The 14930-nt window shown below is 33.8% G+C and overlaps 3 protein-coding genes across 9 annotated transcripts; 2 read left to right on the top strand and 1 right to left on the bottom strand.

Moving 5' to 3' along the window:
- Window positions 1-436: 436 nt before the first annotated feature.
- LOC107930253 (uncharacterized) lies at window positions 437-3527 on the top strand. Of its 7 annotated transcripts, none has more exons than XR_005901317.1 (5): window positions 496-976; window positions 1049-1179; window positions 1267-1376; window positions 2125-2990; window positions 3229-3527. XR_005901317.1 is itself a non-coding variant. In XM_041076968.1 (5 exons), exons 2-5 carry the CDS (start codon window positions 1059-1061, stop codon window positions 3302-3304), a joined length of 393 nt encoding a protein of 130 aa, XP_040932902.1. In that variant the 5' UTR covers window positions 509-976; window positions 1049-1058; the 3' UTR covers window positions 3305-3527. The 7 variants fall into 7 exon arrangements, 2 of the variants coding, with proteins under 2 accessions (XP_016717337.2, XP_040932902.1); XM_041076968.1 differs by having other exon boundaries at window positions 509-976; window positions 2905-2990; XM_016861848.2 differs by having other exon boundaries at window positions 437-1179; window positions 2905-2990.
- A 1096-nt stretch (window positions 3528-4623) lies between these two features.
- LOC107930262 (remorin) lies at window positions 4624-6400 on the top strand. Its single transcript, XM_016861867.2, has 5 exons — window positions 4624-5247; window positions 5353-5403; window positions 5479-5566; window positions 5752-5830; window positions 5994-6400. Exons 1-5 carry the CDS (start codon window positions 5100-5102, stop codon window positions 6189-6191), a joined length of 564 nt encoding a protein of 187 aa, XP_016717356.1. The 5' UTR covers window positions 4624-5099; the 3' UTR covers window positions 6192-6400.
- A 1943-nt stretch (window positions 6401-8343) lies between these two features.
- LOC107930261 (pre-mRNA cleavage factor Im 25 kDa subunit 2) lies at window positions 8344-11961 on the bottom strand. The gene is made up of 7 exons (XM_016861866.2): window positions 11602-11961; window positions 10954-10999; window positions 9761-9854; window positions 9559-9632; window positions 9335-9421; window positions 9153-9263; window positions 8344-8765 (listed from the first exon to the last, which is right to left on the bottom strand). Exons 1-7 carry the CDS (start codon window positions 11718-11720, stop codon window positions 8694-8696), a joined length of 603 nt encoding a protein of 200 aa, XP_016717355.2. The 5' UTR covers window positions 11721-11961; the 3' UTR covers window positions 8344-8693.
- Between the last annotated feature and the right edge of the window lie 2969 nt (window positions 11962-14930).

Below are 14930 nucleotides of genomic sequence, written 5' to 3'. Positions count from 1 at the left end.
ATTTCAATCTCCACCTTTATATATATATTTTTTTTAATTTAGTATTTTTTAAATAAATTTAATTTTTAATATTTATATATTTTATTAATCTGATCATTTTTTAAATGAAAATACTAACTAAAATATTAATTTTTTAATGATGTTGACATGTCAATTTACATGTACTTTATATACTACGCAAATAAATAATTTAAAATTTATAAAAATAATCAGAAAAATTATAAAACTATACTTTTTTTTAAAAGAAAAAAAGAGAGTATAAAATATACATGAATCTATACAAGTTGTCATGTTAAAAATGTTAATGTTTTAGTCCGTTTTTTTATTAAGAAAAATTAATTTGATTCCTTTTAATAGTTTAACGATTATGACAGTAAAAGCGAAAATGGAAAGAATATATAAATATGAAATAGCTAAAAGAAAAAAAGGTCATGAATGTAGAAACGATTCCTCTAAAATAAATCACCGTAAGTGCACATTAAGACAGCAAGGGAAATCAAAGGACATCGAGGTAAACCTAAAGTTGGCATCACTGGGTGGGGGTTCTTAGACCTAAATCATATATTAATAAATGTTAATGCTTTGTCATTTAAAGCAAAACCATCCTTCAAACCATCAAATCTAAGGAATATACACTATGTTTGGTTCAATGGAATTGCTATTCCATTACGACACGGTTCAAAACTTTAAAGGAAAACAGCCGTTTGGTTGGCTGAATGCTCAAAACGTCGAATGGAGATTACAGGTTCATTCTAAAAATCGCCGAATAGCCGTTCCAAGGAGGAGGTGCCGAATGGCTATTCCAACCTCCCCATCGAATGACCCTTTTTTTCTCCTCCAAAAATACCCTTTCTTAGATTAAATTTTCTCTAACGGTTTCAACTTTTGTTTTCTTTTGGTCATTCGACAATCTCAAGCTCAAATCAATCTAAAAGGAAGCAGATCAACTTGAAGGCCAAATCAACTGGATTTTGTTGTAAGTTCAATTCAACTAGGGTTTGTTTTGCATTTTGATTGATTTTTTTTTGTTTCTGATGATTTGTCCAAGGGGAATTGAAATGGATTCTGCAACTGTTCACGAGGAGATCGATTTATTATTCGAGTCAACTCCTCCTCTCAAAGATTTGGCTAAAATCATAGACAAATTGAATCAAGTCATCCAATTTGATTCTCCTTCAGGTACAGTACCTGAAGCTAATCGATTCTGCACATATTTTCCCCTACCGGATATTTGTTTGTATATGTATACCTTTTCGTATTTTTTAGGAGAAGGAAAAGGGAGGAGGATAGAGGAGCTGCTAAAACGATGCCCAAATCTTAAGAAAATTATTATTTTTAGGGTTATTTCAAAAGCCAAGCCACACAAGGAATGCCAGGTATTTGCCAAATTCACCTCATCTATTATTCGACTCATGAGGAAATACAGGCATGTAGAGGTGCAATTTGAATGAGTAAAGTTCTCTCAATTGAATTTCTAAACTCAAGTCTTGTATCAGTTGTGAATTATATGAGCAGATATGCAGTAGATTTTACAGTTGTGAATTAACACACTACTCATTTAGCTTGAATTCTTGTGGAGCCTTTACACTGGTGAATATGCATGTTCTGTTTGCTTTTGGTTATGGATTTTAGATTTATTATTACCAGTTAGTGCTTATGCAATTTTATCATGGATTATCTGCGGTTCAACCCCCCCATGATGATTTACTAAATCATAATAAATTCTAATGATATTTACATTTAGGTGTATTCATCTGGCAGCAGTCAATCTGCTCAATTTGTTAATTTGTGGAAAAGAATTGGTATGCTCTTTTGCTGAAAGTTTGGGATCTAGTAAGAATATTTATTTGCTCATTACAATGTAGATGTGACAGTTCTTAGTTATCTATGACATGGTGAGGTTCAAGTTCCGGCCTACCTTTCTGAGAGAAAACCAGTGGGCCGGTTCTTCTTCAGGAATGGTTAGTGGTACTCTTATAACCTGCTAAAACATAACTTCGCTTGATTTTCTTCGATGAAGACTGAACTTATTTATATTAAAGTTGTCAGTTGCATTAATATCAGCAGTGTGTATGCCTTATACCTAGCAATCTGGAATGACAAAGTCATGGTTTTGTGATGAAGATGATATAATCCCCACTATTGTGCTTCCAATTATGCCAATTATTGAGCGAAATGTTGGTGCCATGAAGCAGCCAAATGATGGAGGAATTCAGATTGTATTCTCTAAATGGAAGCAATTTATGTTTCTTTCTGTATGAACTAGCTAAGTTCTCTTCGGCATACTTTCTTCTCCCCCCAAGTAGATGCTATACCACTCACAACTGGAAACTGCTGTTTTTTCATTTATCCTTTTGAAACTTTAACTTCAGCATGACCAAGCACTTCTACCTTCAGTTTAACTTAATAATAATGTATATAAGTCTTCCTTCAGTGGTTGTAAAACTTCAGACTGTCTTATCTGGTAAGATACATTTGAGGTTTGAATTCAAAAGAGAAAAATGATAAATACTAATAAAGGATAAGTAAAATACATGAAGCACTGGTTTTTTTATATAGTGAAAAGCAATATCTTTGTTTTTATGTTTACATTATACATTTTTCTATATCTCCAATTACTGTAATTAAATGTCTTCTGTACTTGTTACAATTTTTTTTCTGTACTGCTGATATATTAAATTGACACTATTGTATGGGTTTGAGGGAGAGCTCTCTGTTGATGCAGTAACAGATTGGTTTGCAATGGCCGTACTTAACTTGTCTCGCATCTTTTACTATTTGGACACTCTTTTAGCCAACTTGTATCTATATCTTATGTTACGGTTTGGGGGGAAGATGCCGAAATGAATACCGCTCTGCCATGATTGAATTCTAATGCCTTTGTTTATCTAATGAACAATGCAGATGTATTTCACCATTGATTCAACATTCTATGTTTCATTCACATTTATGTTATATCTTACATTACGGATTGGGGGAAAGATGCCAAGGTGAATACTGTTCTGCCATGATTGAATTCAAACACTTTTTGGTTTCTCATTATATATGTTCTTTTCTTTTTTTTTCTTTTCTTTCTTTTTTTTTGATTTGTATCTTATCTCATTTTAGAGGCTACTTGAAAGATATTCAAGTGACTACTTTTCTGCCTTGATTCACTATTGTATGTTATTATGTTGGCTTGTATTGACCCTGACCTTGAGTTGTTATTATTACTATTTTCTTTTACAGGGAAGTGTATGCAGTAGCCATCGTTGGTCCTTTTCCAATTGCTGTAACTAATTTATTGGATTTAACAAATGGGTAGCTTAGGATACTGAGTTTCCATTGATTGCAACTGCAAAAGCTTTACAAATTTTCAAGAAGAGGAGCCAATGGTTGCATGTTATTCAAGTATATTCAGTCTATTGGTATTCTTGCTTTGTATTTTCCAGCTTCTAAAATACATTCAGTCATTGATGCAGGGAAGCTTTATATGTTTAATAATTTTCTATTAATATATATTAGATTAAAATAGTCTTGTATTATCATATTTGATTCTATAGAATACTCTCGGTCAATATTTTAAAGGAACCTTAATGCTATTCTTTCTGAATAGATACTTTCAATCAATGCTCTTTGTGAAGTTTGGCACATGTAAAAATGAAGTTGCATGAGAGTTTGTGATTACAAATTTAAATCTATATTGTTCATTTTTACTTTTACATGAAATTTTTATATTATACACGTCTAGCAACATAAATAAATTAACGAAAATATGTTAAAAATATATATACACAATATAACAATTTCATTAGTTCTTTTGCTGTATATCAATATCTTTCTATGAGTAAAAATATTTGAGACAATATATTCTTGAAATTATTCTTTTAAATTATTCTTCAAGTAACACAGAGATTATGATATATATGCTAAATTATTTGTTTTGCTAATAATATTCTAACACATTAAATATGCATTATATTTTAAAAATAATAGAGTAGGTTGTATATTATTTTTTGTAATATTATATATTATTTTTATTAATTTATATTTTAATAATTGCTATATTAAGAATATTATTAAATTATATATTATTATTGTTAAATTATAATTAATAATAAATTTATTAAAATAGGGTTAAATTATGTATTATTATTTTTATTAAATTATATCTAATAATAATCCTATTAAATTTAATAACAATAATCATCCTTTTAACAAAATTTCTGCTAAAAGTACTCTGGTCATTTCAGCTTATTTTCTTATGCTATTACAACTTTATTCTATTCAACCAAACACAAAAATATTATTCCAGTTCTATTCCATTCCATTCAACCAAACAATTGAATTACTATTACAGTTCTCTTCTATTACAACTCTATTCCATTACAGTTCTATTCCATTACAACCCTATTCCATTAGACTTAACCAAAGGTGGCCATAGAGTTTTACCTAACCCCTGTATTACGCCTAATCCTAACTTATTTCAAACAAGAGGGAAAGAGAGAGATCTCTCATCCATGCTTTGCTCCATAAAAATAATAAAGTATTAGCAAATGATGATTGCATGATTGAACCTAATCTCCTTTGAATTCAATTATTTTAGCTCCAATCGATTGATTATGACACTTCCCACTGCACCTTAAATCAGGATGAGAATTTGCACTCTTATTGGCATGATGTTGGTTCATTCTGCACTAATTCAAAACTTACGGCTCAAGTCACGAGCTTTTAACCCCACCCATCTTTGAAAAATAAACCCAACAACGAAAGGATTGTCAAAAAAATTTAACCTTTCAATCATTTATTCATTCAAATGAACAGACAAAACCACAGAAATCAAAAAGATTTTCGTTTTTTAATTGTATTTGTTGATGATAACTTGGGTGTTTAGAAAAGGTTAGGCAGGTTGAATATCAAGTTCTCACTCAAAGCTTTTGCCCGACTGAGTCACTCTCAGCCAACGCACTATAAACCACTTGTACCTACCATTGCAGATCAGCTCTGTCAATCAAACCAGCAAATATAACATCCTTTCCCTTCTCTTTTAATCTTTCTTGTCTTCTCTTTCACCTCGCTTTGTTGTCCATCAGTTGAGGATTCTTGTCAGCAAATAACGCATGGCAGAGGAAGAACCCAAGAAGGTTGAAACCGTAACCCCCTCGGAGCAACCACCTCCCGAAGCCCCCAAAGACGTTGCGGAGGAAAAATCCGTAATCCCGCCTCCTCCCTCTGAAGAAAAACCTGCTGAGTCCGCCGCACTCCAAAGTATATACCTTTTTTGTTTTTTTCCTTGTTTAGTTTAATATTAGGATAGGATTACTATTGTTGTTATCTTTTTCCTTTTAAATTTAATTTTGGTGTTTATGGCAGAGGCCGCGGAACCGACTGAGGAAAAGAGCACGGAGAGTACTGTGGACCGAGGTAATTTCTCCGTATCTTAAGGTTTATTAATACTTGATTCATTATGAAGGTTTAAATGTAATTACTATGATCCAGATACTGTGCTTGCTAGAGTTGCGACAGAGAAGCGAATATCACTGATCAAAGCTTGGGAAGAGAGTGAAAGAAGCAAAGCTGAAAACAAGTATGAACTGTTCTTCACTTTGGTTTTTTTTTCTTTGAAATCATTGAGGAAACTTGGTGGTGTGAATTTTTGCATAACATAATATACCAAGTGCCAACAAAATTATACTTTTTAACTGCTTTTGGTTTAGATTTTCTGGCTTTTATGTTACTCAAACTCTTGAGTTTATTGAAAATGTTGGGCAGAGCTCATAAAAAGCTTTCCTCTATCGAGGCATGGGAAAACAGCAAGAAAGCTGCTCTGGAAGCTGAGCTGAAAAAGATTTGAGGTACTAATTCCATTCCTAATCTTTCCTTAACCCCAACCCAAACAACACTCGGTGCTTAAATCCACTGAAATACCTCCGCCAACCCTGAATTATATAACTGTTCAGCCTTAATCCACAAGGAAGCAGAAGAGAAGAAAGCTAATACTCTTAAATGTTATGCAGGAAAAACTAGAGAAGCAGAAAGCTGAGTATGTGGAGAAAATGAAAAACAAAATAGCCTTAATCCACAAGGAAGCAGAAGAGAAGAAAGCTATGGTTGAAGCCAAGCGTGGGGAAGATCTTCTCAAGGCTGAGGAGATAGCTGCCAAGTACCGTGCCACCGGAACTACTCCGAACAAGGTCCTTGGTTGTTTTTGAGGGTCAAATTCCTCTGGTTTAGGAAATGGGATCTTTTGTATATTTGCTTTTAGGATGTCTTTGGTTTGGTTTTATGTAGTGAAGCATTGGCCATTGTTCATTATTCTGTGTGTGTATATAGATATAGTATTATACCATTTGGAACAAATTACTTATTGATTTGTAAGTAACAAGTTTGATGCAATAATGTTTGAATCATGTAGATTATAGATCGAAGTACATTATTTATGTTTTAATATTTACAATCCAGCTTTTCAGTATGGTTTTAGCTTAGTTGCTCTATCTATAAGGCAACTCCTAGTTTGTGACATGAATGCTGCAATCGATTAGGTTCATGCAATCTTCAAATGAAGGTTTTATTGACTAATTTAATGATGATTGAAAAGCACAATCTCCTTGATTTTCATCTTCATCCATTCCTATCCCTTGCAATAGTTGTTTAGTTTCCAGAGCTTGACACCCATAATCCTTCATGCTGCTCCATTATCCTTCAAACCATCAATAGTTCTCTGTAGTTGACTCTACAACATAATGTTTGTCTGTCGAATCTGATACTGTAAGGGGCAATAACATTGGATAGATGGGTCATCAATGAGGTTAAAAGAATAGACATTCCCTCTCCAATCAACTGCATAAAACACATCTTCAAAGTCTTTGGGTAATGCCTATGATTGGTCTAAAAAACGTTAGTCTACCAGACTCACCAAGTATAGCCATTACCATGTAATCATCAGGGCTTGATTCTGGGTTAGCAGAAAATACAAGCTTTTTTCTTAGGCTAAATTCAAATACTGCAACGTTGTAATAATGCAATGATCAATCATTGGAGCCTAGCCCTAATGCCTAAACGAGAATGGAGGTATTACAAGAGTAAAAGTAATGCAAACTGATACGTTGTCCAGCGGATTGAATAAAATGAAGAGCGATAGATTCCAAATACCTTGGACATCTCTAGGGACAAGAAGCATTGGAAGACATGGGTAGGGAGAAGGAGCATTGAAAGTTGTGGAGGCAGAAGTTGTTGATTCTGTCCATTGCAACACTGTGCCACGTTTTGCATACCGCTCCAAATCGCAAATAATCAGACACGGAAACCAGTCGTGCTAATATCAAATCAACCAGGTCCCTGGATAACCCTGCCCAATCTGTAAAAACACAAGACCAAGATCATACAAGTTATACAACACTAAACATACATTTAAGACACAAATTACTGCAACTCACCTGAATCCATGTTCTAGGTAAACAGAATTTGGTTTTATGTTGGCAGCTCAGATTGTTATTTTATATCAGTCGAAACACTAGTGTTATGAGATCCAATACGTTTAGAACTCGGAAACCCTCTTGTATATATATACATATATAAAGATTGAGACACTAGTTCTGAGATCCTTCGAAACTCTACTGGGTTAAGGCCTCCCGGAAACCCCAATACGTTAGCATTTGAGATGGGAAAGATGAAATGTTGTAAACTACTACTGCCTTGTAAAGTGATTAAAAAAAAGAGAGACGCTATTAAAACAAGCAGGGCAGGTGTTTTTCTGAGGGATTTCTTAGCAAATACATGTCGAATAATGGTTAGAGCAAACCAGGGAAAAGCCTAATAAATGTAAATTAATAAGCCAGCTTTTGTTCAAAATCAAGAATTAATAGCTAAGAGACCTTGGTACTATTAATAAAGGCTGATGTTTTAGACCTCGATGGCCCAAATTTAAATTTAATTGCAACATGTGAATTTTGTTAAATTCTTTTCAAAGTAATCTAGTTTATGTCCGGTTCTTTATTCACTATACATTATGTTGATTCATCCAGCTTTTGTCCAATTTTTCATTCACTATGCGTTATGTTGATTGAATTCTATATTGTAATTAGTCAGAATTGTAAATGATCTATTTATTAGTGAAACTTCAAAATATATATATATTAGTAAGGTGGTTTATATCTCAATCGGGTACAATTTCAATCACATGATTTCACTTAGCACCCACAGGTCCAATTAATATATATATTTTTTAAAGTTTGGATTAGAGCGTTTTGAAAAACCTAAAATGAAAGTTCTGCTCACATTTAGCATCATGCTTGCAGGACATACATAACTAATTACTATGGAAGCAAAGCCAAGCAGTTCTGTATGAAAACATTCACACATCCATGACCAAGATACATGACATTAAACCTCAAAACAATGGCATCTTAACAGGTCTGATAGCGTATAAAACCGTTAATATAAACCATCCAAGTAGGGAGACTAGGGTGGTTACGGACGCAGACATGATGGGCTGTGACTAGTAATGCCAAATGGTTCGTAACCAAATTAAAGTACTAGAGTTTGCCATACATCAAATTTTCGGTCAAGCAAATTAGGAAAAGTAAATAACACACGTCTCTCATTATATACCGTTGCGTACAGGCAACAGCTCTTGGAACCAAAGCGATACTCTCATGATGTAGCTGTCAGAAAGCGAGCAGAAAGATTCACAATCTTGGCATCCCATGCCAAAGTCATATACTGATCATGTTGAACTGGAATCTAGAAAGCTGCTGAGGAATGGTTGATATGACTGGCCCATATCTCTGTTCAACGTTTAAATGTTGTTTGTTACAAAGAACCAGAAGAGCAATAAAGCAATCATTTTATCCTTTAAAGAAAAAAGAAACAGTAAGGCATATCTAAGCAGCGAACCTACTATTTACCATTTCATTAAAACAGTAGAAATACAGAGGAAAGGCAAAAGAGACCTAAAAAAAGACTTTGTGGTAATAACGTGATATAGCAGACATAAGATAAGAAACATATGATTTGATAACAGTAATTTGCCACAAACACACAGTTCATTCTCCATTTACGCTTTCCCAAGCTTTTAAAATCTTCTACAACTCAAATAAGAAACAGAAGAGAGGTGCAAACTCAAATTATAAATCAAGTTGAAAAATGGATTGGGAAGTAGGTATACTCCTAACCTGCACATTATCGTAGAGCTCAAACAATGGTACAGCAAGAAGTTTCAGATTCTTCGGTACTGCAAAGTACTCTTTCTCAGACAAGTGGACGAGGAAAAGCTTCTTGCACTCCTGCAATATTAATGACAGAGGAAGTTGAGAAAAGATAGCATAGTTCATAAGTAACATGAAGCTGCTAATACCTTGGGTTTTGTAATGTGGGGAGGGCAATATGGATACATCATTGTCTCAAAATTGGGCCTCCACCAGATGGCCACAGACTCACCAATCTACAATAATGTAACAAGGAACAGAATTTAGCATTGAAAGAAATTGTTTGCATATTACATCACTGCAAAGTTCAAAGGACACAGAAAGGGAAACCTGCTCTCCTCACCCTAGTGAGATAAATACTACAAATCTATACCTGCCAGTCTGGCACAAGAGCAGGTGAATTAGCTCCAAGCTTGCTGGTCAGCTTCCTCTTCAGACCCTCAATCTCTGAAGCCAAAAGAAAGATCATAAGTATTACAACCAACATATAGTTTCCAAAATAGCACAGCTGAAAAGATGTATGGAGAGAAGGTGACAGAAAGTAGCAGAAGTAAAAGGATAGTATAAGATGATACCATTTTCTCCAGGCTTCAGGCGTCCACCAGGAAGTTTGCAGAATGTGTTCCCAATTTGCAGAAGAAGAATGTGAGGATGATTATGTTCTTGGACCTGCATGAGAAAATAGAATAAGCAATCAAAGAACAAACATTAAAATGGTCATCTTAGAACCCTAATTGCTAAGCCACAGAATGATAATAGTATTGTTAAGTTACAGGTAAAGAAGGATGTAGCAAAAGTATAACACAAACTCATAATGGCAAAAAGGAATGCTAATTCTTTTATAGATATTACCATAGTCAATTTAAAACATACAAATGTTTAGTGCCTCTAGAAAGGAATACATTATGTATTAGGATGTCATTCCTCTTTTCTTGAGGCATAATCTTCTCTTTACATATGCAAGACATAGTTGAAAATTTCTGCCAGGTTGACTATTGTGATCATACATATACACTTTTACAAGCTATAGATCTCTGAGATGCAAAAACCTCCCATTCTATGACAAAAAATGAGACAGCATATGCTTAAGCATGAACCAACTGAAATATCAGAGCAGCAGAATTGATAAAAACGAAAAGCTGATATACAATTACAAACCTTTTCCTCCTTCGCTAAATGACTAATATACAACCTTAATGACAAATAAAATAATGGCCTTGAAATGTAAGAATAAGAGACTTTATAACACTCTTGAATCATCTTTTTCTTTCTGAATGGAATCATTTAACCAAATATTGAACATGTCAACTTTAAAAAGCCGACATCTCCAAATACAGTAGTTCCAAATCTCTAATGTTAGTGTTACTATCTCACAATAACTTCAAAATTTACGGTGTATTCTAATTTTTCCACTTCATTAAAATGATGAAGCACCCAATCCCCAATAAAATGCATTTATCATCTCACAATAAAGATAACTATTGTTATGACAAAGTTAAATACAACAAAGAGCATAGTGTTTCAAAAGTTTCAGTGCAATGAATATAACTAGTCAAATCTACATAAAATAGGCAACAGAGGATAATCATTTTAATAATTCAAAATAAAAGCAATAAAACATGATTGCATGACTACCATGTGGAGAAATCAAGGAGTGAAAAATATTACCATAAATTTTCACAAAAGATAATGAATCATAAACATTACAAGGTAAATTCTAACAGAGCATATTATGACATTATGGCAAACCAGAAGCACATTAACATACCAGTAAAATCGCTTCAACACTTGTTCTCATGCCCTCTTTCATATAACTGCAATTCACAATCCAAAGAAGCAATTACAAACTTGAGCTTGTATAAACTAAAGTTTCAACATGCCAGTCTTAACAGTAAACTTGTCGAACCATAACTATTCCTTCAATGGGACATTTTAGTTTAGAGCCTGAATTTGCTTGGGTTTTGCTTAGGGATTTTGGAAATGAGCGATATGAAGGTGCATTCTTTTTCCACTTTCTTTATAGGAAGCGGTTTTTTTTTTTAAATGAGGCACCATTTTCCTTTAAGAGAGAGAGAGAGAGAAACCCTTCCCACAAACAGGGAAAAAGAAAAGTAGACAACTTTCCCAAACCCCAGTTCAAATTTAATTTTTATCAGTAATTTCGTTTTTGATTCATAAATTCCTCCGTTCCAAACGAATCTCCTTTTGATTAAATGTGATAGATCAAAACACAAACGCGTCTTAATCGCAAATTAAAAAATAAAAATAAAACATCATTATAAAAAAATAGAACATTAGCTTAGCAATCAGGGAAACGGAAAGGATCATTGGGGGTTTATCTAGGGTTTTTGAAAAATCCAGCAAAAAATGTAATTGAAAAACGAAAATAAAAAAGGAGAAAGTGGTAAAAAATTACTTGACTTTCATGCGAGCAAGGCGATCGGCAACGGACGTGTCCTTCTCCATCTTCGGCTCTTTGGTGCCGAAGGTGTAGCTGGACAGTGGATACGTGTTCACGACAGGTGACGATACCATCTTTCTCCTCTCCCAGGATTTTCCTAAATCGTAACTCTATAAAATTATCGAAACCTTTCTCTTTCCGGCGGTAAAACTAAAACGGTTTCTTAATAATTATATTTGGTACAGAAAAAAGGAAGAGGAAATACGGAGCGAGGCAAAACGAGAGACAAATAGGCTATTGTCGTACTTATATTTTGGTTAAGTCCACCATGATTCATTATACACTTTTTGCAAATTTAGAATTTAATTTTTATATTTTTATTTTTAAGAATTTAGTCTATTTATCTTTTAGATTTTAAAATTTGGTCCTATTGTTGGCACAGTTAAAAAATATTTCTTTGGGTTAAATTTGTTGATGTGGTATTAATTTCAACAAGTTAACAAAGAAGAATCGTTCATACAATTATTATCGATATGTAGCCCTTTCAACATTATCAATATAAAAGAAGCGAATAAAACCAAGTCTCTTATTGCTTCTGCTTCTCTTTTGTGAGATGAAAACATCCACAACCTTTCCCTTTCCATAGGTTATGAAAATCCTTCCCAATTCCCGCCAATGCAATCTAGTCAAAATGTTATTAACAAAAACTGTAACACCACACTCCTAACCCGATCGTCGGGTCTAAGATATGAGGCACCACATTCTTTGCCAAAGTAACTACACTTTCATTTCAAAATCTAGGAAGACAATTCATACAAGATAGTCAATATTTAATATTTCTAAAAACATTATTTATTCAAATCCAAGTTATAAGTAGGCTTACAAAGCTCTCATGATACCCCGATAACAATTGAGGGACTAAAATGTAAAAAATAATTAAATAGGTGGGTGTTGTTGCAACATCAATGAGTACTGTCACAACAATGTGGGCAATAACTTTATTTCATTACTTTAAAAGGGTTGAGTCACGACATGAAGACAGTAATCTGATGTCGTGACTTCGACAAGAGAATGTCGTAACATTGATGGTAGAGGGTTTCGTGTTATGGCTTCAGCAAAAGCAAGTCGTGACATTAAAGGCAATAGGCTAAGGGTTGTGACTTCAATAGGGGAATGTCGCAACAATGGAAATATAGGTTTAATGTCACGACACTAATAAGGAAAAATTCCCTAAATTTTGCATATTTTTCCCTGAACCTGCTAAATACCAATCTCAAATGGTCTAAATGACCCAAAAACTCAACACATTGCATTGTAGACATAATTTCAAATGCCAAATTACCATCCAATCAACTTGTTACCACATAACAACTTCACACCATATCAAATAAACCTATGCACAAAAGAATAATAAAGCTTATGATAACAAAAATGATTTGATAAACGATATATAACAAATAACTAGGCATTTTCTAACTTCATCATAACAAGATCAAACTTAACACTTATTTGCATGAGTTTAACCATTACTTATAAAAGACAACCTTAACCATTACTTATAAAAGACACCCTATGTACATGTCACGACATTATAAAAAAAATAAGCATACTCTTATAGATATGTGGTATATATACCAAGTACGCTTTGAGAATTCCAATAGCTGAAGATCTAAAGGTAAAAAACCAATGGCAAGTAAGCATTCAATGCTCAATAAGTTCAAAATGCGAAGTGAACTAAGCACAAATTTAGCTAAACAAGGCACATAGCATTACAATGCAAGGTAAAGCATATATATACACACATTCAAGTGTCAAATATCATAATTACAAACAAAACTGTGTCATTTCTTATATGATTATATAACTCCCAATTCCTTTTAATGAGTTACTCATCCATACCATGCCAATTATATCTAGAGTGATTCATAACATGTTATATCATGTTCATTTTTCATTACTCAAAATCATATTTAATTTAACGTTTTGTCTAATGCAACTGTAGTAAAAATGAATGTGGATACACGAGTGAACTACACCACACCGAGATAGCTCAAAAGAGAAATAACTATACCATACTAAAACACGTAAGTGCTAGGCTCAAAGGCATTAAAGATACTGTAACACCTCTAACCCGTATCCGTTGCCGGAACAGGGTTGTAGAGTATTATCGAGGATAACTAAGTATGTATAATCAATTCAAGTCAAATTTACCATTCATAAATGAAAATATTCAAACCATCCCTTAAATAGACCATCGAGGCCCAATATGAACATTAGAATCGAGTCAGGACTTATTCTGAGTCTCAGAGAAATTTTCACGAAACTATTAAATTTTTCGCACGTGCATAGCTCACACGTCTGTGTGGCTTAGGGACACGCCCGTGTGGGCAGGCCGTGTGATTATACACGCCCATGTCCTGACCCTGTGTAAATCTCTGACTTACATCCTATGAATAAATTGAAGTTACACGGCCAAGTCACACGGCCAAGTCACACGCCTCTGTGCTAGGCCGTATGGTTATTTTAAATTTTACAATTTAAGTGCAGGTTCACACGGCCAAATCACATGGCCTTGTCTATGACCATGTTACCCATATGACTGAGACACACGCCCGTGTCTCTGTCTGTGTGCTTAATTCAGAGCATTCTGCTTTTAAATTTTAATGTGCAGGGGACACACGGCTACAACACGTGTCCGTAGGGCATACCATGTGTCACACACGGCATAGACACACGCCTATATGTCAACCCGTGTGGACGAAAATAGGCCATTTTAAGACCACATTTCTCACCTTTTTTGTAATCTACCTGCACACAACCTTCAAATACACAAATATGTCCAAACCAATCAACCAAATCAACCAAAACATAAGTTTTTCATCTACCAACATACTATAATACTACTTTATCCTAATTTTGTCAAAATGTTTTCATTCATTACCTTACCAAAATAACTTCAGAGCATAGATATTCAAACATACAAATTTTAATATTTCAAAACTACATCTTTCAACCCTGTCCTATACATGCCATATAAATCAAAAGTTGTATTCAAAATCTACCGATGTAACTCTGGAGCTTCCCGTTATGTTGATCCAACCACCTATATCACGCAAATCTACAGAAACCATTAACACACAAAGTAAGCTTTGGGAGCTTAGTAAGTTCATAGGTTCATAATAACAATCTTACCAAGCATTCACAACCAATTCAATAAATAATATTAAACATTCAATTCCTGCCAAATATAATTTCAAACGATGAGTTCACTTAATTGAGCTCAATACCCAAATATCAATTCATAGTTCAACATTTATCCTCAATTATCACTTACTCACACATGT

Source organism: Gossypium hirsutum, chromosome A09 (assembly GCF_007990345.1).
Source record: "Gossypium hirsutum isolate 1008001.06 chromosome A09, Gossypium_hirsutum_v2.1, whole genome shotgun sequence".
NCBI classification, from domain to species: Eukaryota; Viridiplantae; Streptophyta; class Magnoliopsida; order Malvales; family Malvaceae; genus Gossypium; species Gossypium hirsutum.
This window is presented reverse-complemented; position numbering and strand designations above follow the sequence as displayed.